Source organism: Vigna unguiculata, chromosome 3 (genome assembly GCF_004118075.2).
Source record: "Vigna unguiculata cultivar IT97K-499-35 chromosome 3, ASM411807v1, whole genome shotgun sequence".
In the NCBI taxonomy this organism is placed as follows: Eukaryota; Viridiplantae; Streptophyta; class Magnoliopsida; order Fabales; family Fabaceae; genus Vigna; species Vigna unguiculata.
In genome coordinates, this window is record NC_040281.1 from 25,109,278 (window position 1) to 25,130,825 (window position 21,548).

Consider the following 21,548-nt stretch of genomic DNA (forward strand, 5'->3'; position numbering starts at 1 on the left):
AATAAAATTTTGACAAATTATAAGAAAACTAAGTTAAATTTAACTCTAGAGAAAAAAAAAAAGTGTTCCTACAATCTCTTTTAGAAGTGTTTATAGACTTCATCATGATATCAATCTTCCTAAGCATCAAAGTTAAACAATTGTATGCTTATTAATTTATTATTTGATTGTGTTATTATCAAATGTCATAAAAAATCAGAATTAAAATATTGGTAAAAGATTATAAAAAATTTTATTTATGGTAAGTACCTTTTCTTTTATAAAAGATCAAAATTTTGTATTTAAATATCGGCTATAGCAATCTTGCATCTAAGTGTGGTCAATTATTCTCTTAAAGTCAACGAAACTATGTATTCCATATTTGTTTTTCGGTTGAAATTATATCTTAGTTGAACTCAACTTATTGTAATCATTCTTAAGATTTGAAATAATTCAAATGTTTAAAATTAAGATAATTTTGAATCTCTTTCGGATTGCAAAAGTCTCCAAAATTCATGTTTATCCTCTTGATTTTCAAGTCAATTTGTTGACCAGGAATAACTACAAAAGATGTTACTTGCATATTCCTTGTTTTAAGCATTTGACAAAAGTAAAAGATCTATTATCTAGGTAAATATATGACAAAACCACCTGTCCCAACAAAAATCTGACGTGAAAAAACTATCTTGCTCGTTTTTTGTGATACAATATGATGATATTTGACTAATTACATTATGAAATTGACCAATTTTTTAAGGGCACATGAGGATTGAATTATCTACCAAGGAAAGTCTGAATTCTACAATAGAATGTTCAACCTACACTTCCCATCATGTGTGAAACGATCACATCCCCTCCACAAATGAAACTCAGATTGATTGCTACCATCCATGTATGTGAAACGAATTCCAAAATGCACTGAGAGCAAGAAAATCAAGCATGGTTGTACCTTGTGGATTTTGCAACACGATGGGGAATTGCACATGACACTGTACAAGTCGATCAAATATTTTTTCTCACAGAAACTGCAACTTACCTTTGTCTGTGAAGCGATAGGGAACAAGCATTTATAATGATAATATGGAGCTGTTGGCCAGTCATAGGCTTGGAAAATGTTAAACCCCCCCATCTCTTAAGACTAATTATAATTCTTCTCCAACTTACACGTACTTTAAACCATCATGCACTCTACTCAGGATACTCAAAAACAAGGCCTTTTGCTACACTTTTAGCTCTTCCATTACCAAATAGCTTGCTCACAATGGCCAATGCAAAATCTGTAACAGTGGCAAGTCCCTCACTAGTGATCAAATTTCCATCAATTACTACTTTGGCTCCATTTATTGCTTCGTCATTAACCTTGTCTAAGACAGAGGGATGGGCTGTGGCCATCTTGTCCTGCAACGGTAACAAATTTCTCATTTCAATGACGATTTCCTCAAATATTAGATCAGGAAACACGCACAATGGTAACAGTAGGGCAGCTAATACCTTAAGTAAACCTTGTTTATGTAGAATGGAAAGTGAAGAACAGATAGCCCCATATATTCTTCCAGCTGAATTTTGTTCTTTAAGAAGCTTCTTCAGAATTCTAGATTTGCTTAGTCTTTGTGTACCAGCAGTACCTCCCTAAAAATTCATGAAAATCTCAGCAACAACAAACAATAGGTGGGACAAAAACAAGAATCATCAAATTTTGCAGAGTGACTATCATAAACTAATTAAACTGAGTCGAGTGCAACTGCAATTGAAAACCCTAAAAATTGAAGAACCCCAACAATGATAATCATAGAACAAGACATGATTGTGACCATTCAATTTCACCCTTTGCTCTATGCACGTTGTATGTGGTTTTTGTTTGTTGGGGAGAGGGTTGTTACTGATTGTATATGTTTGAAAAGTTTAAAAATAGGGATTGATTTAATTTTGAAATTTGCAGTGCTTAATTTGGAAATCCACTAAAGTTTAGTTGGATTTGAGTCACCTTTATTTAGTTTTTAGTTGAGTGTTTAAATTGATAGTTTCATCTTTACTTGTTTACCCACTCTACCTACTCTAGCCAAGGATAAGTGAGTATTAGAACAAAATGAACTCCATTCAATTTTAACGTGTTCCAAACATAAACAATTAATTTATAAAGCAATTGAAATCCTATTTTCCACAATGGGTTATAAACATGAGAATCGATTTCCACATCTAATCAAACTTGAATTATCTAAAACTCAATAATAAAAGACTTCTAAGGTCTACTATAGCACCACGAAAAAATGCAGTAACACGTTTATTTTCAGAGTTTTATCTTACTGGAAGAATAATCAAATCATGTGCTGACTCTTGAGCATCCTTGATTAATATATCAGCAACAATTTTCGTTCCTTGTGAAGCCAAAATTTCAAGAGATTTCTCAACTGAAGCAACTATCACGTTAGCTTTTGCTCGCCTGAGAATATCTATCACAGTCACTACTTCAATCTCTTCAGAACCATGAGCAATTGGTATGAGGACCTGGGCAACATAATGAATAACTATATGTGTAAGTTTAAGATCCTTGTTTCAAAAGGATAGACAACTGAAGTCTTCCCAAATTATACAAATGTGGAAGTTAGTAATAACTTACACTAGGGGCGTGATGGCCAACGGACCATTCAACTTTATTGAACTCCTTCTTAGTTGCATTATCATCATCCGTTCTCATCAACTATTATAAAATAAGAGAGTATTGGATCAGGCACAGAACTTAACTGATGAGACGACATAAATCAAACATAAAAAAGAACAAGAAAAGATATTGATTTTTATAAATGTGATAAAAAAATATTGGATCCCAATTTACAAACATAGATTTCAAGCACATCTGCCATTGGTCACTAAATTTGCATTTCCCCTTTGATTTTTATTCCATTGTATACTAATTCAATGCCAGTACCATTACTTTCCAGCACGGAATTAGCCAGTAAAGAAAACAAAGAAACAACTGCATACAAGTACATAATATGATAACAAAGATGAAGGGAAGCAATTTATTCCTTTCAGGCAAGAAAGATGCTAATAAAAACAGATTACCAGCAATTCTGCAACCTCCCTAGCAACAGACTCCCCAAATAGCTGTTCGGCCAAGGACAAAGCAAACTGGTAAGTAGTTCCAGGGCCTGGGCTGGTTGTGAGTCCTCTGGAAACCTGAAGATTTGATTTAATGGCCCAAAAGGTTGGAAGGCTGTCGAAGAAGGCAGGGTGGCAAGTTATCTTGCATGACAAACTAGAGCATATTAGCCTTATCCAAATACCAAAAAAAAAACATAATGAAAATATAGCAAAAATTGTAGTGAGTAAAAGCAATTCCAATGGTATTATTTATGTAAAAAACTTGATTAGAATGCACTAATAGTATAATGTCATTTTATTATAGATTGGCATGCATGATAAGCTTGTTCACTTTCTTTACTTTAAATTTAACACAAACAAATACACACACACATATATTGTCGTTGTACAATTATTTGACACAAAGAGTCTGATAATTTTATCACACCATCCATTCTTTTCATTAATATGATAGGTTGATAGGATAAATTCTAATTGGATGTCGTGTACATATATAGATTAAGCTGTTTCCACTCCAATCTTGATCGATGGATCATGGGTACCACCACACTGTTAGGGCAACAACAATTTCCTATTCTAGATTTAGTCCGACAGACACTAAATGTGATTCATTTCCCTCTTAGATTTAGGCCTAACTTAATCTACAAATCCTACTCGTGATATTAAGGTTTACACTGATATGTATACACTATTTTACACATATGCAGGTTAGCTCCTCGGACGTGGGAGATTAACCCTTCTGCTAGAACCAACAATGGATAGCAAGATTAATTTGCATCCATGGCAATAAATTTAGATTGTATTGAAATCCAAGTTAAGCAAAGCACCTTCTTTCTCTTCAAAAGGCCCCATGGCAAAAGCGTGACAGCGGGAGCTGCACAAATAGCTCCATAGAGCCTGTTTTCCTCAGCTTGTTTGCTTGTGATTTTTCGCAGAACTTCGCAATCCCGTAGTCTTGCAGAGCCAGGCATTCCTCCCTGTCACTCGCGGTTAATACTACCATCAACAACACAAGAACCAGCACTAACAGTAACAGCAGTACCAACAGTGGTTTCGGTTAGAGAACTAACGGGTAAAGCAACGAGGTCAAAAATTTCATCGGAACACGTGGAAATGTCGGTGTCGGCCACTAGTTTGGTGCCTCCGGCAGCTTCTACTTGGAGCTGCGGCTCCACGGAGGCGACGGTGACATCAGCACCGGCGCGTCGAAGCACGTGAATCATGATAACGGCTTCCATTTCTTCGGTGCCCAAACCGATGGGAACCAGAACCTTCTTCGGAGGGATTGCATTTGGTGCTGTTTCAGGGGGAGAGATTGAAAGTGTGGCTTTCGGAGTGAACATTCTCTGCCGTGGAGCCGTGACGGTGGCGAAGGGTATGCGTGCGGCCACGGCGGAGGCGGTGACCGGAGAGAGGGTGGTGGAAGGTTGAGGCAGCAGCAGCAACGACATGAGGATTGGGGACTTCTGCTGCAACTCAACTCACTCTGATTCGAGATTAGATTACGACCAAAATTTGAATGCTTCTTTTAGTTTTTCTATTCTGTTCTTATAAATATTTTTGGTTTAATTACTCGAATCATACCTATTTTGGTATGAAAATTTCAAAATGGTACCCGCTTTGAACTTTGTCTCAATTTAGTACTCAATTTTGATTATTGCATCAATGTAGTATCCGCCGTTAAGTCTTCACAAACTGCGTTAACTACCTTGCCACATGTCAGTCTTTGGATTTTTTAATTTTTTTAATTTTTTTTTTGAATTTTTTTTGAAAAAAATTTTTTGCCACGTGTCAAATCCTTGATGTGACACGTGGCAAGGTACCTTGCAAGTGTCATTGTCTTTCTTTCAACTTAGTCCCCATATATGTGTATTTGTTCAATTTAGTACCCATATATGTTTATTTGTTTCAATTTAGTACCCAATTTATTTGTTTCAATTTTATTCAAATATTTTATTTTTATATGGAGAAATATTGTATCTCTTTTAAGACAAAATTTATTATTTATATAAATGTTATATTGATACTTGTTACTAAAAATGAGTTATAAAATTAAGTATTGAAATTTATATTAAAGTTAATGGTAAAAGTCATGAATAACATATTTGTAAGTCATTTTTAGTAACAAATATAAATATAACATTTATATAAATTATAAATTTAGACTTAAGGGAGACACAATATTTCTCTATTTTGTAAAATAGAGATTCAGACAAAATTGAAACAAATAAACATATATGGGTACTAAATTAAAACAAATAGACACATGTGGGGACTAAGTTGAAATGAAGACAATTACACTTGCAAGGTACCTTGCCACGTGTCACATCAAGGATTTGACACGTGGCAAAAAAAAATTTCAAAAAAAATTCAAAAAAAAAATTAAAAATTAAAAAAAAAAATTTAAAAAAATTAAAAAAATTAAAAAATCCAGAGGCTGACACGTGGCAAGGTAGTTAACGCCGTTTGTGAAGACTTAACGGCGGGTACTACATTGATGCAATAATCAAAATTGGGTATTAAATTGAGGCAAAGTTCAAAGCGGGTACCATTTTGAAATTTTCGAACCAAAATGGGTATGATTCGAATAATTAAGCCAATATTTTTCTTTATTTTTCAAATTTTATAAAATTTGTAAAATTTTAATTTTAGAGGTTATAACTTTTTATCTTATTTATTTTAAGAAAGATAGATAATATTTATTTTAAGATCTTAATAATTTTTTTATGAGACATATTGGCATATTATTACAACTCAACCAATATGTATTACCTAAAATTATAGTTAATAGATAAATATAAATATTTATTTAGTATTATATGACATTATGAATTGCTAATTTTTATTTTATAAAATTAAAAATATAAGGGCAAAGTCAAAATTACTCCATCTAAGCATGTTCATGAGTTTGGTAAATCATTACATCACTCAAATTTATTTATTTTTCTAAAATAAATCAGAATTAAAAAAAATATTACAGTGCTTTTTATGGAAATGACATTTCATGTTTTATGGGAAATTTAAATCTAAACATATATTATAGTTTTTTAATTATGGCATTGTTTTTTTGTAATTTCTTAATCAAGATTTTTTTTTTGTATTTTTTAAATTTATACCGAACTATATCATATTTTAGTGGCAAAGCTTGTGTTTGATGATTGAATGCAGAGACATCTGGTCTAGTGTTTAGATCTAATCAAATATCTTGACCCTTGGCATATACCAGACATGGATATGCGAGTTCATTTGGTGTTAGTTTTATTCTCAAAGTAAGGGTTCCTCCACTTGAATTAGGAAATCTTGTGTCTAACACCCTTAGGTTCTAACGCACAGACATGTGGTTAGTTTTACAAGTAAATGCACTTCCATTAACAGTAAGATAAAGAACATAATATATAGATAATTATAGGGCAATACAGTTGAAGTTAAGAGGCCAAGTTTAATCCCAACGTCCTAATCAACATCACCTCTCTCATATATTTACTTAGTTTATCTTTAGTTTATCTTTAACAATATAAAAACCAAAACCATCCACTATTCCATTGCCAAACTTTGAGTCAAACTATAGACTATTGATCTAGTTACCACCTCCTTCTTGTGGATACGACCTTGTTGCACTACAACTGACCTAGTATACTTGTTGAAAAAGTTGAACCCTCATTGGGTCATCGACAGTGCACACCTTGTGAAAAGTGTTAATCAAATCTTCAATTCCATTAAATATTCAATTCCATTAAGATGCTACATACTAGTCAATAGCTAAATGAATTATTCAATAATTGTGAGCCACTTTGAAGAACTAATAAGTAACAAAAACTAATTAATTTCATAAAAGTTAATGGAGAAAAAAAAGACAATCTAGAATAGGTGATGAATATAAGTATATCTCGCATTATACAACTGTTTTATTGTTGTGACATTATCTTCATTATTTTCCTTAAGAAACTAGTGGGTGTTGTATCAAGATTTGCTTTGGTACTCATTGCTAATGAGGTTGATCGGGTTAAAAACATTGGATTTGATAGTGAACTTTGTAATTATGTGTTGAGGCAAACATATGGTTTACCTTGTGCATGTGTATTAGCTAGATATGACCCTGGTGTGATACCTCTAGGTGAATTACACATTATATGGAGTAGATTGAGTTTCTCTGATCTTTTATCAGCTGAATCAATACCAGAGTTGGGCATTCAACAAGAAATTAATCTCTTGATTAATCGATACAAAGAAGTTGACATTACAGGAAAAGTCACAATCAAGCACAAGTTGAGAGAAATTGTTTGTCCAAAACAAACATCAATGATTTCACCGATGCATAAAGTTAAAACTAAGGGTGTACAAAAGACTTGAGCTTATAGATTTGAAAGATCTACTAAGTGTGACCCCTCATATTTTGAGCATGTGGATGCCTTCCATGATAGTCATTTGGGAAAGAAAGATTCTCAATCTAAGGCAAAGGCAAGGGCAAAGGGTACTTATGAATCTATGAAACAAAAACGAATACTTATGATAGATCAATTTCATGTCATTTGTCACCCGTATATTCTTGATGTCGTTGATGTCATTGCTAATGGGCATTGTGGATACAGATGCATTGCTGCTTTATTGGGTATGGGTGAAGACTCTTGGCCACTTATCCGACATGATTTATTTAAAGAATTGAGCCAATATCGTGACGATTATGCAAGATTATTAGGTAGTTATGACCGAGTCGAAGAACTAAGGAAGTCCTTGCTAGTAGATTCAACTTCTGGGGTATTTTATTTTACTTAACTTTGAATTGAAATTGACATCTTACTTTTATTAATAATTTTTATAACATTGACATCTTATTATATTCAGGGTAACATGGACAAATGGATGACTATACCTGACATGGGATATGTTATTGATAATAAATACAATGTCATATTAGTGTGTTTGTCATTGGTTCAAAATATGACAATACTTCCACTACGTTCTACACCACCCGTTGATATAAGGCAACATCGAATGATCAGTATAGGACATGTTAACAGTTCACATTTTGTGCAGGTATGGTCGATAATTTCATGTTTATGCCTCACATTTATTACATTTTCTAGCTAATAGTAACATATGGTTATGTTTATTACACTTAATAATTTTCAGGTTAAACTACAAGATGGTTGTCCTATACCAATGGTAGACATGATTTGGTCTCATTATTGTTATCCCGAGGCTAGAGCATGGTCATCCTTTTATGTTAGTAGGATGCAAAAATTCGTGGAATTGATTGGTGATAATTGTAGTTATGTAGACCTACATTGTGACTGATATATTATATTTGTTATGTAAACCTGCATTGTGACTAATACCATGAATAACATTGTCTAATATTCATTGTGACTAATACCATGAATAACATTTTCTCTAGCTAATAGTAACATATGGTTATGTTTATTACACTTAATAATTTTCAGGTTAAACTACAAGATGGTTGTCCTATACCAATGATAGACATGATTTGGTCTCATTATTGTTATCCCGAGGCTAGAGCATGGTCATCCTTTTCTGTTAGTAGGATGCAAAAATTCGCGGAATTGATTGGTGATAATTGTAGTTATGTAGACCTACATTGTGACTGATATATTATATTTGTTATGTAAACCTGCATTGTGACTAATACCATGAATAACATTTTCTCTAGCTAATAGTAACATATGGTTATGTTTATTACACTTAATAATTTTCAAGTTAAACTACAAGATGGTTGTCCTATACCAATGGTAGACATGATTTGGTCTCATTATTGTTATCCCGAGGCTAGAGCATGGTCATCCTTTTCTGTTAGTAGGATGCAAAAATTCGTGGAATTGATTGGTGATAATTTTAGTTATGTAGACCTACATTGTGACTGATATATTATATTTGTTATGTAAACCTGCATTGTGACTAATACCATGAATAACATTGTCTAATAAAATAAAGTCCACAAATTACACAGTCTAATACCATAAATAACACAGTGTAATAAAATAAACTTCAACGTCAAACATTTCAGTCTTTTCCGGTCGTCTTGACACGGTTTTCAAATGCCTCACGAGTAACTTGCAAGGTGTAAGATCCGCATAATTTAATTAATTAAATAAATAAATAATTAATAAATGCGGGTAAGTAGTGTATTTATGACATTAAATTCTAATGGGTATGACATGGAAAAGTACTAGCTCAATTGGTTGAGAGTACTTTATATGTGTGAGGGGACATGGGTTCAAGTCCTATGTATGCCATTATGTGCTGTTTGATTTATTATTAATTTTAATATTATACATGGTCATGTTGGGTGATAACATGATTGTAAAAGTATGTGAATTGGCATGAAACATGAATTAGCTTGGTGGTTTAACTTTGACTTGGCATTGGTATGGTCATGGGTTCGAACCTTAGTGAGCCAGATTTAACTCGCAAATTTTGAGAGAAGAATATTAGCAGAGACGAAATTCCTGTTATTACGCGAGCATCTTGCGTAGGCGAGGAAATCTGGTTCTGAGCGACAGGCCATCTCGTTTAGGCGAGAATTCGAGTGTGTTGCAAGGTGTTTTTGAGAAAGGGTGAAGTTGTGGCCATGTGATAGAGAAGGAGAAGATTCCTTGGTGGTGAAATAATATTAATCATGGTTGTGGCCCTAAGGGATAAAAGAAGAGATTTTATTTTGATGTATTTTGTTATATATATATGATTGGTGTATGCTTATGTGTTATCTTTTTAGCTCACCCTATCTGCTTGTGTTTGGCGATGATCGTGTACGCGATACACGTGAGAAAATGATATTGCAGGTGGAGCTGGTGAGGCTTAGCCGCGGAGTGGGGAAAAGCCTGGGATTTTTATATTATTTTAATTTGAAATATCTTTTAAACTCTTATGAGAGACTTTATTATTATGTTCAGTTTTTATGAATTATGAACTTTGGTTTAAATTGGAAGTAATAAAATGTTATAAAGTTCCCGCGTTTTGGGAAATGAGGTTTTATTAATTGAGGCTTAATTACTTTTCTTTATTTTATTATTTAAATCCGTAATATCCGATCGGGATGTTACACAAGGCCTTTTGAGTACTATTCCACGCGATCGTGCCCTCACTGACTTCCCTACAATCAACCATCCTCTGTAAAAGGGCTACAACTCGTCTCAGTACACCCTGCAACCATCATAACATGATGTCAAAATATAATAAAGTTTTCTAATGATAACGTAAATAAAGTTACTCACTCGTACACCGCTTGATGACTCTATCTTTTTAGGTACATGTACATCATTTGGGACGTCACAACGACGTTGGACCATGAGACTTGATCGATCTTCATCAGCACCTGGAATGACATAAGGATGTGATACACATCGAAACCATTGCATGTATCCCTCAGCACATGCAAATGGGGGGAAAGCAGGAGTGAACTATGTCAAGACATGTATGTCGTAGTGTAACCAACGATCATCAATCATATTCATATCAGTCTCTTGAATCACAGTTGGAGAGATGGGAATTGGCTGCACATAGCCATATTGCCTTAAAACCCTTTATGGCAAATAACGATGAAAAATACCTCTATGTCGAATGAATCTAGAGAAAAAAGAGATGGGCTCAAACGGATTAGTGATGTGATGAGTAGCATAAGGGCTCCAAATTACCCCATCATATGTCAACATATCTATCTGGACTCGAACGTCTCTCACGGAGCATATTTGTCGCCCTGTTTGAAAACGTGCCACCTGAGGTCGAGTCTCATCATAATTACCCACCACTTCCTTCCTTCCCATACCTGGGAAGTGCTCATATATCCAACTTTACATAAAAGTAAATGCAAGTTTATTTCATTAACAACTTTTAAAAGAAATTCAAAATGAAAGTTAATGTATACCTGTAAAAGAGTCAGATATCCAACTAATTGCTTTGTATATGCAAAGCATGCATCTCCTAGTTGTTTGTACATGTGAACAAGTGCAGCGACTCCCCATGCATATCTACCATATGTTGCAAGATCTCTGAACAACAGAAGGTACAATACACTAATGTATGTTGAACTTTTGTCCGTAAATATTGTGCATCCAATAAGATGCAACAAGTAAGCTCGTGCGGTATACTCGCATTGCTCAGTCTCACAATAATCTTCATACAAATCTCTCAACCAACTCAATCGCACATGAGGCCCTCGACATTGTCTTAATTCAGCTATGGCCTTTGCCCGATCCACCCCTAACAACTCAATTAGTGGTGCCATAGCACCAACATTATCTATAGGGACATTGGGACAAAACTGTCCGATTATAGGGAGATGAAAAAGCATGGACACGTCATCAAGTGTCACAGTCATCTCACCAACTGGTAGATGAAAACTGTTTATCTCCTGGTGCCACCTCTCCACAAAGGCAGATATCAGCCCCTTATCAGCATACTCATATGATATGTCACAAAGAGGCATTAATCCAGAATTCACAACAAACTCCTCAACATTAGGGTGACAAACTCCTAATTAATTGCATTTTTTACCATGGGAAATCAATTTTGACTCCCCCAGGTCCTAGACAAAAGATTTACACATCAAATCATATAAATAAAAAAGACACATCATTAAAAAAAATTAATCACAACACTAACCTCGCCTTGCCGTAGTAAAAATGCAACGTGATCAGAATAACTAGTAAGTAAGGAGGTATCATATGGACCTCCAGGATATGCAGCCCCTTCTTCGTGCTCCTCTTGGTACACCAACATCACCTTCACGGGCTCTTTTACGAGCAGATGCAGTAGGTCTTATTCTCTGGCCTTGTTGAGAGCTTTCTCCTCCAACTGAGTGAGCACCACGAGTCCTTGCCATCTAAAAGAAATTATCACTTCAAATATACCCAAAAAAATAAAAAATAAAAATCTTTCTTAAAATTTCCGAAACCAAACCGTGTTTTGAAACCGGTCATACCAATTTCAAAACCCATTGCACAAAACCAGCTTATAGAAAGCGGAATTCAGGGTACTGGTTTACCATAGCCAGAACAAGTGGTTCCTAACAGAATAACTGGTTCCTACAAGCCGGAATCACCGGTTCTTAGAACTCGGAACCACCGATTCCTAGAACCCGGAACTACCGATTCATAAAACCTGGGAAGAAAAAAATTTGCGAAAAAATTGTTTTCCGTTACCTGTAAGCTGGTGAAGACGATTTTCAATTTCAAATTACAAAATATGTATCAACAACAATTTCTAAACATTTCTCAACATATCCAAATCTTATAATAATACTACAAACCATTAAAAAAACTTATCGTTCAAAATGGAACTACCGATCTCGTGCACAGTTGGAAATGAGAGAAATGGCTGAGGTAATAAAGGACTAGTGCAAAACAAAACCAAAGAAACGAAAAGTTTAAGAAATGGAAAAATGAGATAGGGGTGTGGTGCTGCTGGGGGAAGAAGGAAGTAGGTAAGAAAGATGTAGGGTTTTTTTAACTTTTTACCCTAGTCAACTTTCAGTCAAAGATAAGGTTAATATGGGAAATTTGAAAAACTTGGAGGTGCAGGAAGAAAAATTGGGGGTGCAGGAAGAAAAACCCCATGTGGTTAGGCGCAAACTGCCAGCATTACATCACTTGGAGAGGTCCATTTCTTTATATCTCCAATGACCAATAAGTTCACGTGATTTCTTATGATGGGCCTGTAAATGGGAATCAACCAACCACAACCCATATCTAATTATGTTATGAAGCCTGGATCCAATAATTGCTCTTCACAAGACACCGATCCTCTCCTCCTCCTCAAACAGCTAGGGTTTTACCTTCATATGTTTCCTCCCCAAGGGCTTCCTTGCATTCACGTGTTTCCTACCTTAGGGTTTGTGAATCACGTGTCCAACTTTGCCTAGCTAGTTTTTTCTTTTTCTAGCAGGGTTTTACAGTTTGGTTGCTTTTCTTCTCCTATAAAAGGCAAACCATCATTCTTGTATCTTAGCTTTGATGAATAATACTGAGGTTTAATCCCTTTATTTGTCAGCTCACCTTCCTAGTAGAGGATTTCTCCTCATAGGGTTAATAGTGAGAGTTCGCGAGTTCCCCACTAGAACTTCGTTCGAGAGTAAATCGATCTCTCACCGTGAGATCATAGTCTTCCACTGCATGTTTGGTGGATTTCCACCAAACAAATTGACGATTGGAAGGTTTGCACTGAAGATCCGCGACTTCCCATCCATCAATAGGTTGTCATATGTACAACTATTAACTTATTAAAATCTATCATTAAAACTAGCTACCAAGAGAATCAAGAAAATGAAGTACAATACTGCCTTTTTCCTACAATACTAAGAATTCCTTGTAAAGGTACCCCAAACACTTTAAAGGAGTTGAATTCCTCCATTTGCAAAAATAACAGGCAAAATCTCTACAAAATCACCTTCTTGTATTAATGACAAGTCATTTCAACACATACAAACCTTATAATGGCATATCTGTTAAGTTCAATTTCCTGGATTCAGATTCCCTTCTTCCCATTGCAAAGTCTTCTTCTGTTGCACATTTAAGGGAATGAAAGGATCTTCAATTAGTTACCAAAAAAAATACAACTAAGCCAAACGTAATCACAACTTCTTCAAATTCATAATTGTTATGCTTTAAACTCTCTATTTCTTTTACTAGCCACTAAAGCAAATGGGCTTTCGTTTTATTGTCAAACACCATTGTTCTTGGAATACTATGATTTCCGCATTAAAATACCACATGTAGTGTCATGATAAACTCTAAGAGCCCAACCTTGCTATTTCAAGCACTAATATTTAGAATTTCTAACGAATTTAAATAATTAGTGGAACTAATTGTTGTACAGTTTTTGTTTTATAATTCCTAAGTTTTATCCTCATTAATAGAGTCCACTTTTTAGAATTTACATTTTATGAATTCATCAAAAAAATTAAAACATTACATTATAATTAAATAAGTTAAATCAGCATACAGTGCTTTCTCAAGTTTCACAATGTCTTGATTAATAGTAGCTTCATCTTCCTAAGCTAAATCAGGCTGCTCCAAGAAAAGTAAGATTAAGGATTATAAACATAAATCTAATAAGCTTCAAATAATTATAATAATTGTAATTGCATATATGAATAAAAGCCTACCAATGTTTCAGGATATAAGCCAGTGCTATGCAACTCAAGCAACAATTTGGCATCCAGAGACATCAGTTGATGATGGCCATCAAGAGCAGGAAAGCAAGGAACATATTTCACCAGTGGTTTGTAAAGAACTATGGCTTTGTAACACTTTGTCCTTCATCCCATCAATTATGGTTGGCACTGACGAGCAACTCCAAGCTTTGTTAGGTACTTTCATTCTACATCCCTTTTTTCTCGCTTTATTTGCAATATCTTCTCTGCTTCAACGTTCTCTTTTGCACCCACCCTCAATCTTGCAGCTATTTGTGATGGTACAACAACAATGCAAAGGGTCACCAACACAACAATCTTGCAATATTACTTCTATGATTTTTGTAAGAAAAGGAAGAAAAATTATAATTCATCACTGCCAAATAATAGCCAAAATGATGTCTTTCATCCGCTATAAGTGTTGTCAAACAAAGATGAGGTGTCTTATTGTGTTAGGTGATCATAATACAATAAGCGGAATACATTACATCACCTATCTCACTATAACCAGTGTATTATCAAATTTATAACATGCCTAAAAGTTTCCGAGTAGGGATAATAAACTGAAGGAAGTTATTCAAGTTACCACTACTATAGTTATCTAGTTAAAACGAGGTGATCTAAATGATTGAACAAAAATTGAATCATAGTAAAATTGAAACTGAAATGATTGAACAAAATTGAATTATAGTCATCTAGTTAAAACTAAATTTTCCTTGATTTTTTTTTTGAATTACTATATGAATTGTTTGAACTATTACAAATGGACATAAGATTATGAAATTGTAGTAGCTTTACTTTAAGAAATAAAGAGCTTTTCTTTTATGTACCTTGTTACCAATCAGAAAAGGCCAAATCTCATTGGCTTTGTTTTAGATAGATATTCTCCTCATTCTTTTTTATTTTTTTTGGCTTCTATTTTTCTTACATTTTATAGATTTGATTCTAGGATGTGTAACTACTTATGTTCTATGTAAAATAAATAAAATCATGCATTTGTATTCAATGTAAAAGATAGAACTTTGGTACAATGCACACTTTAAACATAAAATGGGATAGATAAATTATGATGTGATTTTATATGAAAAAAGAATTAATCTTAAACAATTATTTATGGCATAAAATTTCAAGATAAGTAAAGCAACACAAGTTCTTATTCAGTAGTATCTAAGCCAAACATCAAGGGAGACCAAACATCTATAGTTATCGCTAGATCAGATAAAACATTTTGTGGTCTAATAAAACTAAAACAATAAAAGAATATAGATTCACCTGAGAAACATCTACTATTAAAAGAGCACCCCACACCAACCTAATACTTTAGGTACAATCTTTTCCTAACCTCACATTTCTACTCAAGACTTTCCTAACCTAACAACTATTATGCCAACAAAGAATCTCAATTAAAAGTAACCAGTATCATGTTAGTCAATGTGTAAAACAAAATCCTCGAGTCTAAGCTCATTAACACTAGGATTTCACATAATCAAGCTTTAACTCAAATTGTTGCCACACTCCAACATCATATTCTTCAAAAATTAAACCAAAAACACACATGGCCTAAAATCAAATAAAATCAAAGCAAAAGTGAAAACTTAAACCAAATGAAATCAAAACAAAAACGAAAAAAAAAACCTACCTATATCCAATCGAGAACCAAATGTTGGTTGAGAACAATACTGATGACACTCAAACAGCAAGAGTGAGCGAGGGAGTGTAAGGAAGAGAGCGAGAGCAACAATGAGAGTACAAGGTCCGCAACGTGAGAGCCGGAGTGGGAGAAAGCGAGAGTGTGAGAACGCGAGAGCCAAGGGCAAGTGAGCAAGAGCGAGATAGCAAAAGCGTCCACAAGAGTGAATAATGAGTGAAAATTATTGAAATTTCAACCCTCCGAAAAAAACAATAGTTGTGAACAAGGAAGAGAAAAGAAAGTGTGAGTAAGTATGAAATATTACACTCTAATAGCAAAACAAAAATAATTTTTTGACAAACGTTTTGTTTGACAAAATTACTAAATAGAGTAATTTTTTATTCTTTTATGAAAGTTACAAAAATAAAGTAATAAAATTTTAGGGTATTTTTTTACCAAAAATGGATATTTGTCAAAATTTCTTAACCAAAACTTTGTTAAACTATCATTTTCCATAGCAAAATTTTCCTACAAAATTTAATTCATTAAACAAGAAGTTTTATTAATATTTTTTTGCAAATTTCTATTCGTAGAAAACAAACACATAATATTATATTAATGCAACTAAATCCACAAGTATAAATATTGATTTCCTACTAATAAAATTTTACAAAATAATGGACAAGTGTTTTCTATACAAAATAATTCTCAAAAGAATTTGTAGATATTTTTTACAAAAAAATATTTCATAATAAATTTTGTAAGTATTTTCTACAAAATCTTTTTTTCGTAGGAAATTTATATGTAATAAAGGATTTTTTAGTAGTGATAATACTCTGTTGAAACTGAATTCATAACAACAACCACAACAATAAATCAAGTTTCACAGTTAAAAAAGGTTGTGATTTAGATATGTAGTAGAATCACAAAATTAAAATTCTTATTGACAACCATACAACAGATACAATATCAAAGGATGCAAATTGTCATTGAAAAACTAAACATATTAACATCAAGCTCTATCTTTTAAAAGAGATGCAAACAAACTGAAGAAATTGCTCTAATTTACTATAAGTCAAAATTTCTCTAATTTAGAGAGTCACCACCTAGCGACACTCATCCACCGCTAGGCGCCGCTGGCCACCACCTAGCGTCTCTACTCCATCTCCAGGCAGCAGGTTTTATGAATTAAATGGCGCTCACCCCACTTTTTCACCACTCAGCCTTATCTAGACTTAGTCTCACTTTCCACTGCTCAACCTTGTGCTGTTTCACAGTATTTTGTATTTGAAGCATTGGGCATGATTCTAGTGGCACTTGACGTGGATATTTACTTTAAATTGATCTTTCTTTGTTTCAAAACATGCTTCCTTGAGTTGTTGCTTGTTTTCCTCCACCATAAATGCTTCCTATTTAACTTATTTAACACACTCAAAATAGAGATTATATGTAAAAAAATCATAAAATAACTAAAACACAAATAATACAAAATACATTAAACTTGAAAATATAATAAGATAAAAGCTAGAAAAGAGTTTATTTATTCATGATAGTAAACACACAAAAATAGGTAAAAATGAACGTTATCAAACTTTACACATTTTAAAATTATACAATTATTTGAAATATAAATTCAAATAAAAAATATTAAAGTATGATGTTGTAAAATATCAATACAATTATTTGAAATTTTTTTCTATTAGCATTATTTTCGATTAACAACTTAAAAACAATTTTAAATAAAGTTCAATGTGAAAAATAAATTTAAGTAAACTTAATCTTGTTAAAAAAATTTAATTGAAATATCAATTTTAATAAAAATATTTGTATAATTTATAGAAAAAATAAATTTCGTTTCAATTTGGAGTGGGACAAAATTGTCCAACTTTTACAAAAATTGGGACTAAATTGAGCCAAAAATTAAAATACAAGAACCAAATTGAGGATGAGGAGATGACACCTAATGTACAATGGCACGTGGCAAATTTTTTATTTTTTTAAAAATAAAAAATTAAAAGTAAGATCAAAAAGAAAAATTAAAAAATAAAAAATAAAAAATCAGGAACTGACACGTGACACCTCTTTAACGTTATTACTACACCACTAGCGGAAAGAACTTAGTTGCATCAAATTTACCAAAACAGGGACCAAATTGAGAAAAATAAAAATAAAGGAACAAAATTGATATTTTTCTAAGAAAATGGGGACTAAAGACATAATTTAACCTTATGTTTTCTTTATTAAAGTTTTAATTTTTAAATTTTTAATTCAAACAATAAGTGCTTGCAACACTTTAGGAGAAAATAGTTTATTATAAAAGATAGTTAAAATCTTGGTTACATTAATTTTTCTCTTTCAATTGAATTATTATAAATGTACTCTTTGCTAATGAATATATGTACTTTCTTCGTTATAGTCTTATTGTATTGTTCATGGTCTCATGTCAGGATCTGACCAGGGATTATCTAAAGCCATGTCAAACTAGGTCGGACCAATCCGTCTTAAGTAAAAGTCAAATCGTGAACAACTTCTAAAATCCACGTATGACAAGTAACGTTAGGATCTGGCGTGGCCCGTTGAAGATGTGATAGTTAAACCATTCCGAGATACATGGGAATCGTCATATAAGTCAGAGCGGAGATAGGTCGGTTTGGCTCAGTTAGTGGCCTAGGTCTCCTATTAAGTCGAATAAGGGGCTTTTGAGGTCCTATAAAAAACAAAAGTTCGTGTTCAAAAGGGCGGTTGTTTTTTGAGTGGAAAAAAGATCTAAAGAAAAAGAAATGTATACAATGATATAATATCTATTTGGACAATGATACTTTGCTAACTAAATTTTGACAATTTATCCTGAAGTGACATTTTTTAAATGGTTTTGAAATATAGGGAAATGAAAAAAAAAATAAATAAATGAGTAGTCACTTAGAAGATGTCACCTAGGGATGACAAAAATATTCGTACATGCGGGTATCCGCGGATAAAACCCGCAACGGGTAGGAAATGAATATATTAAATTGATACCCGCGAGTAACGAGTACGTGTATTTTTAATACTCGCATGTTAACAGGGTGGGTACGAGTATCATAATATCCGAACCCGTGGATACCCATACCCGTTATACTCTAATTTAAATTAAAAAAAGAAAAAAACATGATTAAAATATTAACATATTGAATGAGTTATTATTTTATCAATTAGTTTAAAAAAAATCATTTTTTTTGTAAATTGTCATTCGACACTATTTAAATGGGTAATTTTGACTTTGTTTAAAATTTATGAATGTTATGTATTATATTTTATTTGAATTTACGATTAAAATATGTTCTTAAATATTTATTTTTTATTTTTTTGTAAATACCTGCGGGTACTCATTAATATCTGTGGATATTAAAAAATTATGCGAGTACCCGCATAACGGATACCCGCATAACGGATACCCAATGAATATGGGTATGGGCACGAGATAGATATTTATCCAGCGAGTAGGGTACGTGGGAGCTACTATCTGTACCTTACCCGTCTCGTTGACATCCCTAATGTTACCTTAGATTATAAGAAAATATTGTTAAAATTTAGTTGTTTTTTTTACATTCTAAGATGACATTTTTTAATTGATTTTAAAATATAAAGAAATAAAAAAATAAAAAATCATTTAAAAGATGTCACCACAGGTTAAAAAAATTGTTAACCTAAATTGTTGGTGGAACGCATGAAGGGCCATAAGAGGGTTGTGAGTGAAACCCAGCGACGTGAATCTGAACCCTAGTACAGGGTGCGCGTTTCAGAGGAAAATGAGAATATCCTTTGCTTGGGATCCTAATAGTGAAATGATTGTCAACCTAAATTGTTGGTGGAACGCATGAAGGGCCATAAGAGGGTTGTGAGTGAAACCCAGCGACGTGAATCTGAACCCTAGTATAGGGTGCGCGTTTCAGAGGAAAATGAGAATATCATTTGCTTAGGATCCTCACCATTAGGGCTTATTTTCCATCTTTGCCGTTAGGATCTTAGACGGTTTCCTTTTGCCTTCTGCTTTCGTGGTTGCCCTTAATCTATAAAAGGTGCATGCCGTTTGTTTGTAAATTCAACTTTGAAAATATACGAGAGTGATTAGCTTTGTTACTTGATCCTTTCACCTTCAGAGTTCAATCGAACCAGAGCTAGGGTTTTTCCCCTAACCTTGCTTCACCGTAAACATAGAGCTTTATTGACGGAGCTCGAGTGGAAGCCTCGTTGACTTCCATCTTTTTTCACCATTTCTGCTGCGAGAACGAGGGTTTGACAACATTCTACCGAACTGACGCTCATCATACTGCCACGTGTTAGTGTCCCTTTCAAGTGTCATTGTCTTGATTTCAATTTAATCCCCACATGTGTCTATTTGTTTCAATTTAGTATTCATATATGTTTATTTGTTTCAATTTAGTCCTCACTCTATTTGTTTCAGTTTTGTCCAAATATATTTTTACAAAGTAGAGAAGTATTGTCTCTCCTTAAGACCAAATTTATTATTTATATAAATGTTATATTGATATTTGTTATTAAAAATGACTTACAAATTAATTACTCATATTTATATTAAACTTTAATAGAAATAGTCATAAATAACAAAACATGAGTATAACAATTTCAATAATACTCATATTTTTATATTAAATATGACGTCGTAACATATTACATTTTTTTCTTAATTGTTAATCCATGTTTTGTTATTCATGACTTTTACCACTAAACTTTAATATAAATATCAATACTTAATTTTGTAAGTCATTTTTAGTAATAAATATCAATATAACATTAATAAATTTTGTCTTAAAAGAGATACAATATTTCTCTATTTTAAAAAAAAAAGTATTCGGACTAATTGAAACAAATAGAGTGGGGACTAAATTGTAACAAATAAAAATATATGGGTACTAAATTGAAACAAATAGACACATGTGTGGACTAAATTGAAATCAAGACAATGACACTTGACAAGGACACTGACATGTGGCACTAACAATGTCATGTGTCACACCAAGGATTTGACACATGACAATTTTTTTTAAATTAAAAAAACCAGAGGCTGACATGTGACACATTGTTAACTGCGTTAATTATTTTTTAAAGGGACCTAATTGAAACACTTTTTCAAAAATTGGAACGAAATTGAAACTATTTTAAAAGTGGGTACTAAATTGAAACTTTCGAACGAAAACGGGTACTATTCGACTAATTAAGCTTTTTATAATCTCTCAGCTTTTCATCAAATCACCAAAAAGCAATATTGCGTTTGGTTATAAATATTTTAACATAGACATCCTAACATATTAGGACAGTTGTGTAGAACATATTTATGTTCTTCAAGAGATTTTGGTGTTAAATATTTTGAAATTAAAACATTCTTGAAAGAATGAAAAAATATATATTAAACTTTAAGATATTAGATACATGCCATGAATGATTAAAATTATATATCTGTTGAGAGGGGGAGTTTGCTCAACTTCAACGAAGATGATTTTGATGATGTCCAAAGTTATGCATCTTGTGCATCACTGGTTTAGGCTTAGTCCTGTTTTTCTATCTTTTGCATTAAGTGTTGTAGATCTAGAATTACATGTAAAACAAGCTTGCATTGAATTGTATTAGCTATCAAATTCTTGAATATGACCAAAAGCAGAACTCGTAAATAAATTAGCTACTTAACTAATAGAT

The 21,548-nt window shown here is 33.0% G+C and overlaps 2 protein-coding genes across 2 annotated transcripts; one reads left to right on the forward strand and one right to left on the reverse strand.

Annotated features, from left to right (window-relative positions):
* Positions 1-631: 631 nt before the first annotated feature.
* Positions 632-4,595, reverse strand: LOC114176323 (protein DJ-1 homolog C). Its single transcript, XM_028061330.1, has 7 exons — positions 4,152-4,595; positions 3,909-4,058; positions 3,043-3,222; positions 2,597-2,677; positions 2,284-2,484; positions 1,471-1,608; positions 632-1,377 (listed from the first exon to the last, which is right to left on the reverse strand). The coding sequence occupies exons 1-7, from the start codon at positions 4,530-4,532 to the stop codon at positions 1,168-1,170; spliced, it is 1,341 nt and encodes a 446-aa protein (XP_027917131.1). The 5' UTR covers positions 4,533-4,595; the 3' UTR covers positions 632-1,167.
* Positions 4,596-7,587: 2,992 nt separating this feature from the next.
* Positions 7,588-8,687, forward strand: LOC114175205. The gene is made up of 4 exons (XM_028059968.1): positions 7,588-7,836; positions 7,924-8,115; positions 8,212-8,304; positions 8,523-8,687. The coding sequence occupies exons 1-4, from the start codon at positions 7,588-7,590 to the stop codon at positions 8,685-8,687; spliced, it is 699 nt and encodes a 232-aa protein (XP_027915769.1).
* Positions 8,688-21,548: the final 12,861 nt, after the last annotated feature.

What these genes read in the sequence shown, in the direction of transcription:
- LOC114176323 (XM_028061330.1), bottom strand. Translation starts at nt 4,532, where the DNA reads ATGTCGTTGCTGCTGCTGCCTCAACCTTCCACCACCCTCTCTCCGGTC. An exon ending in GCCTTTTGAAGAGAAAGAAG is followed by an intron (nt 3,223 to 3,908) that starts GTGCTTTGCTTA and finishes TTGTCATGCAAG; the next exon opens with ATAACTTGCCACCCTGCCTT. An exon ending in ATAAACAAGGTTTACTTAAG is followed by an intron (nt 1,378 to 1,470) that starts GTATTAGCTGCC and finishes TTACCGTTGCAG; the next exon opens with GACAAGATGGCCACAGCCCA.
- LOC114175205 (XM_028059968.1), top strand. Translation starts at nt 7,588, where the DNA reads ATGATAGATCAATTTCATGTCATTTGTCACCCGTATATTCTTGATGTC. An exon ending in TAGTAGATTCAACTTCTGGG is followed by an intron (nt 7,837 to 7,923) that starts GTATTTTATTTT and finishes TATTATATTCAG; the next exon opens with GGTAACATGGACAAATGGAT. An exon ending in GAGCATGGTCATCCTTTTAT is followed by an intron (nt 8,305 to 8,522) that starts GTTAGTAGGATG and finishes AATAATTTTCAG; the next exon opens with GTTAAACTACAAGATGGTTG.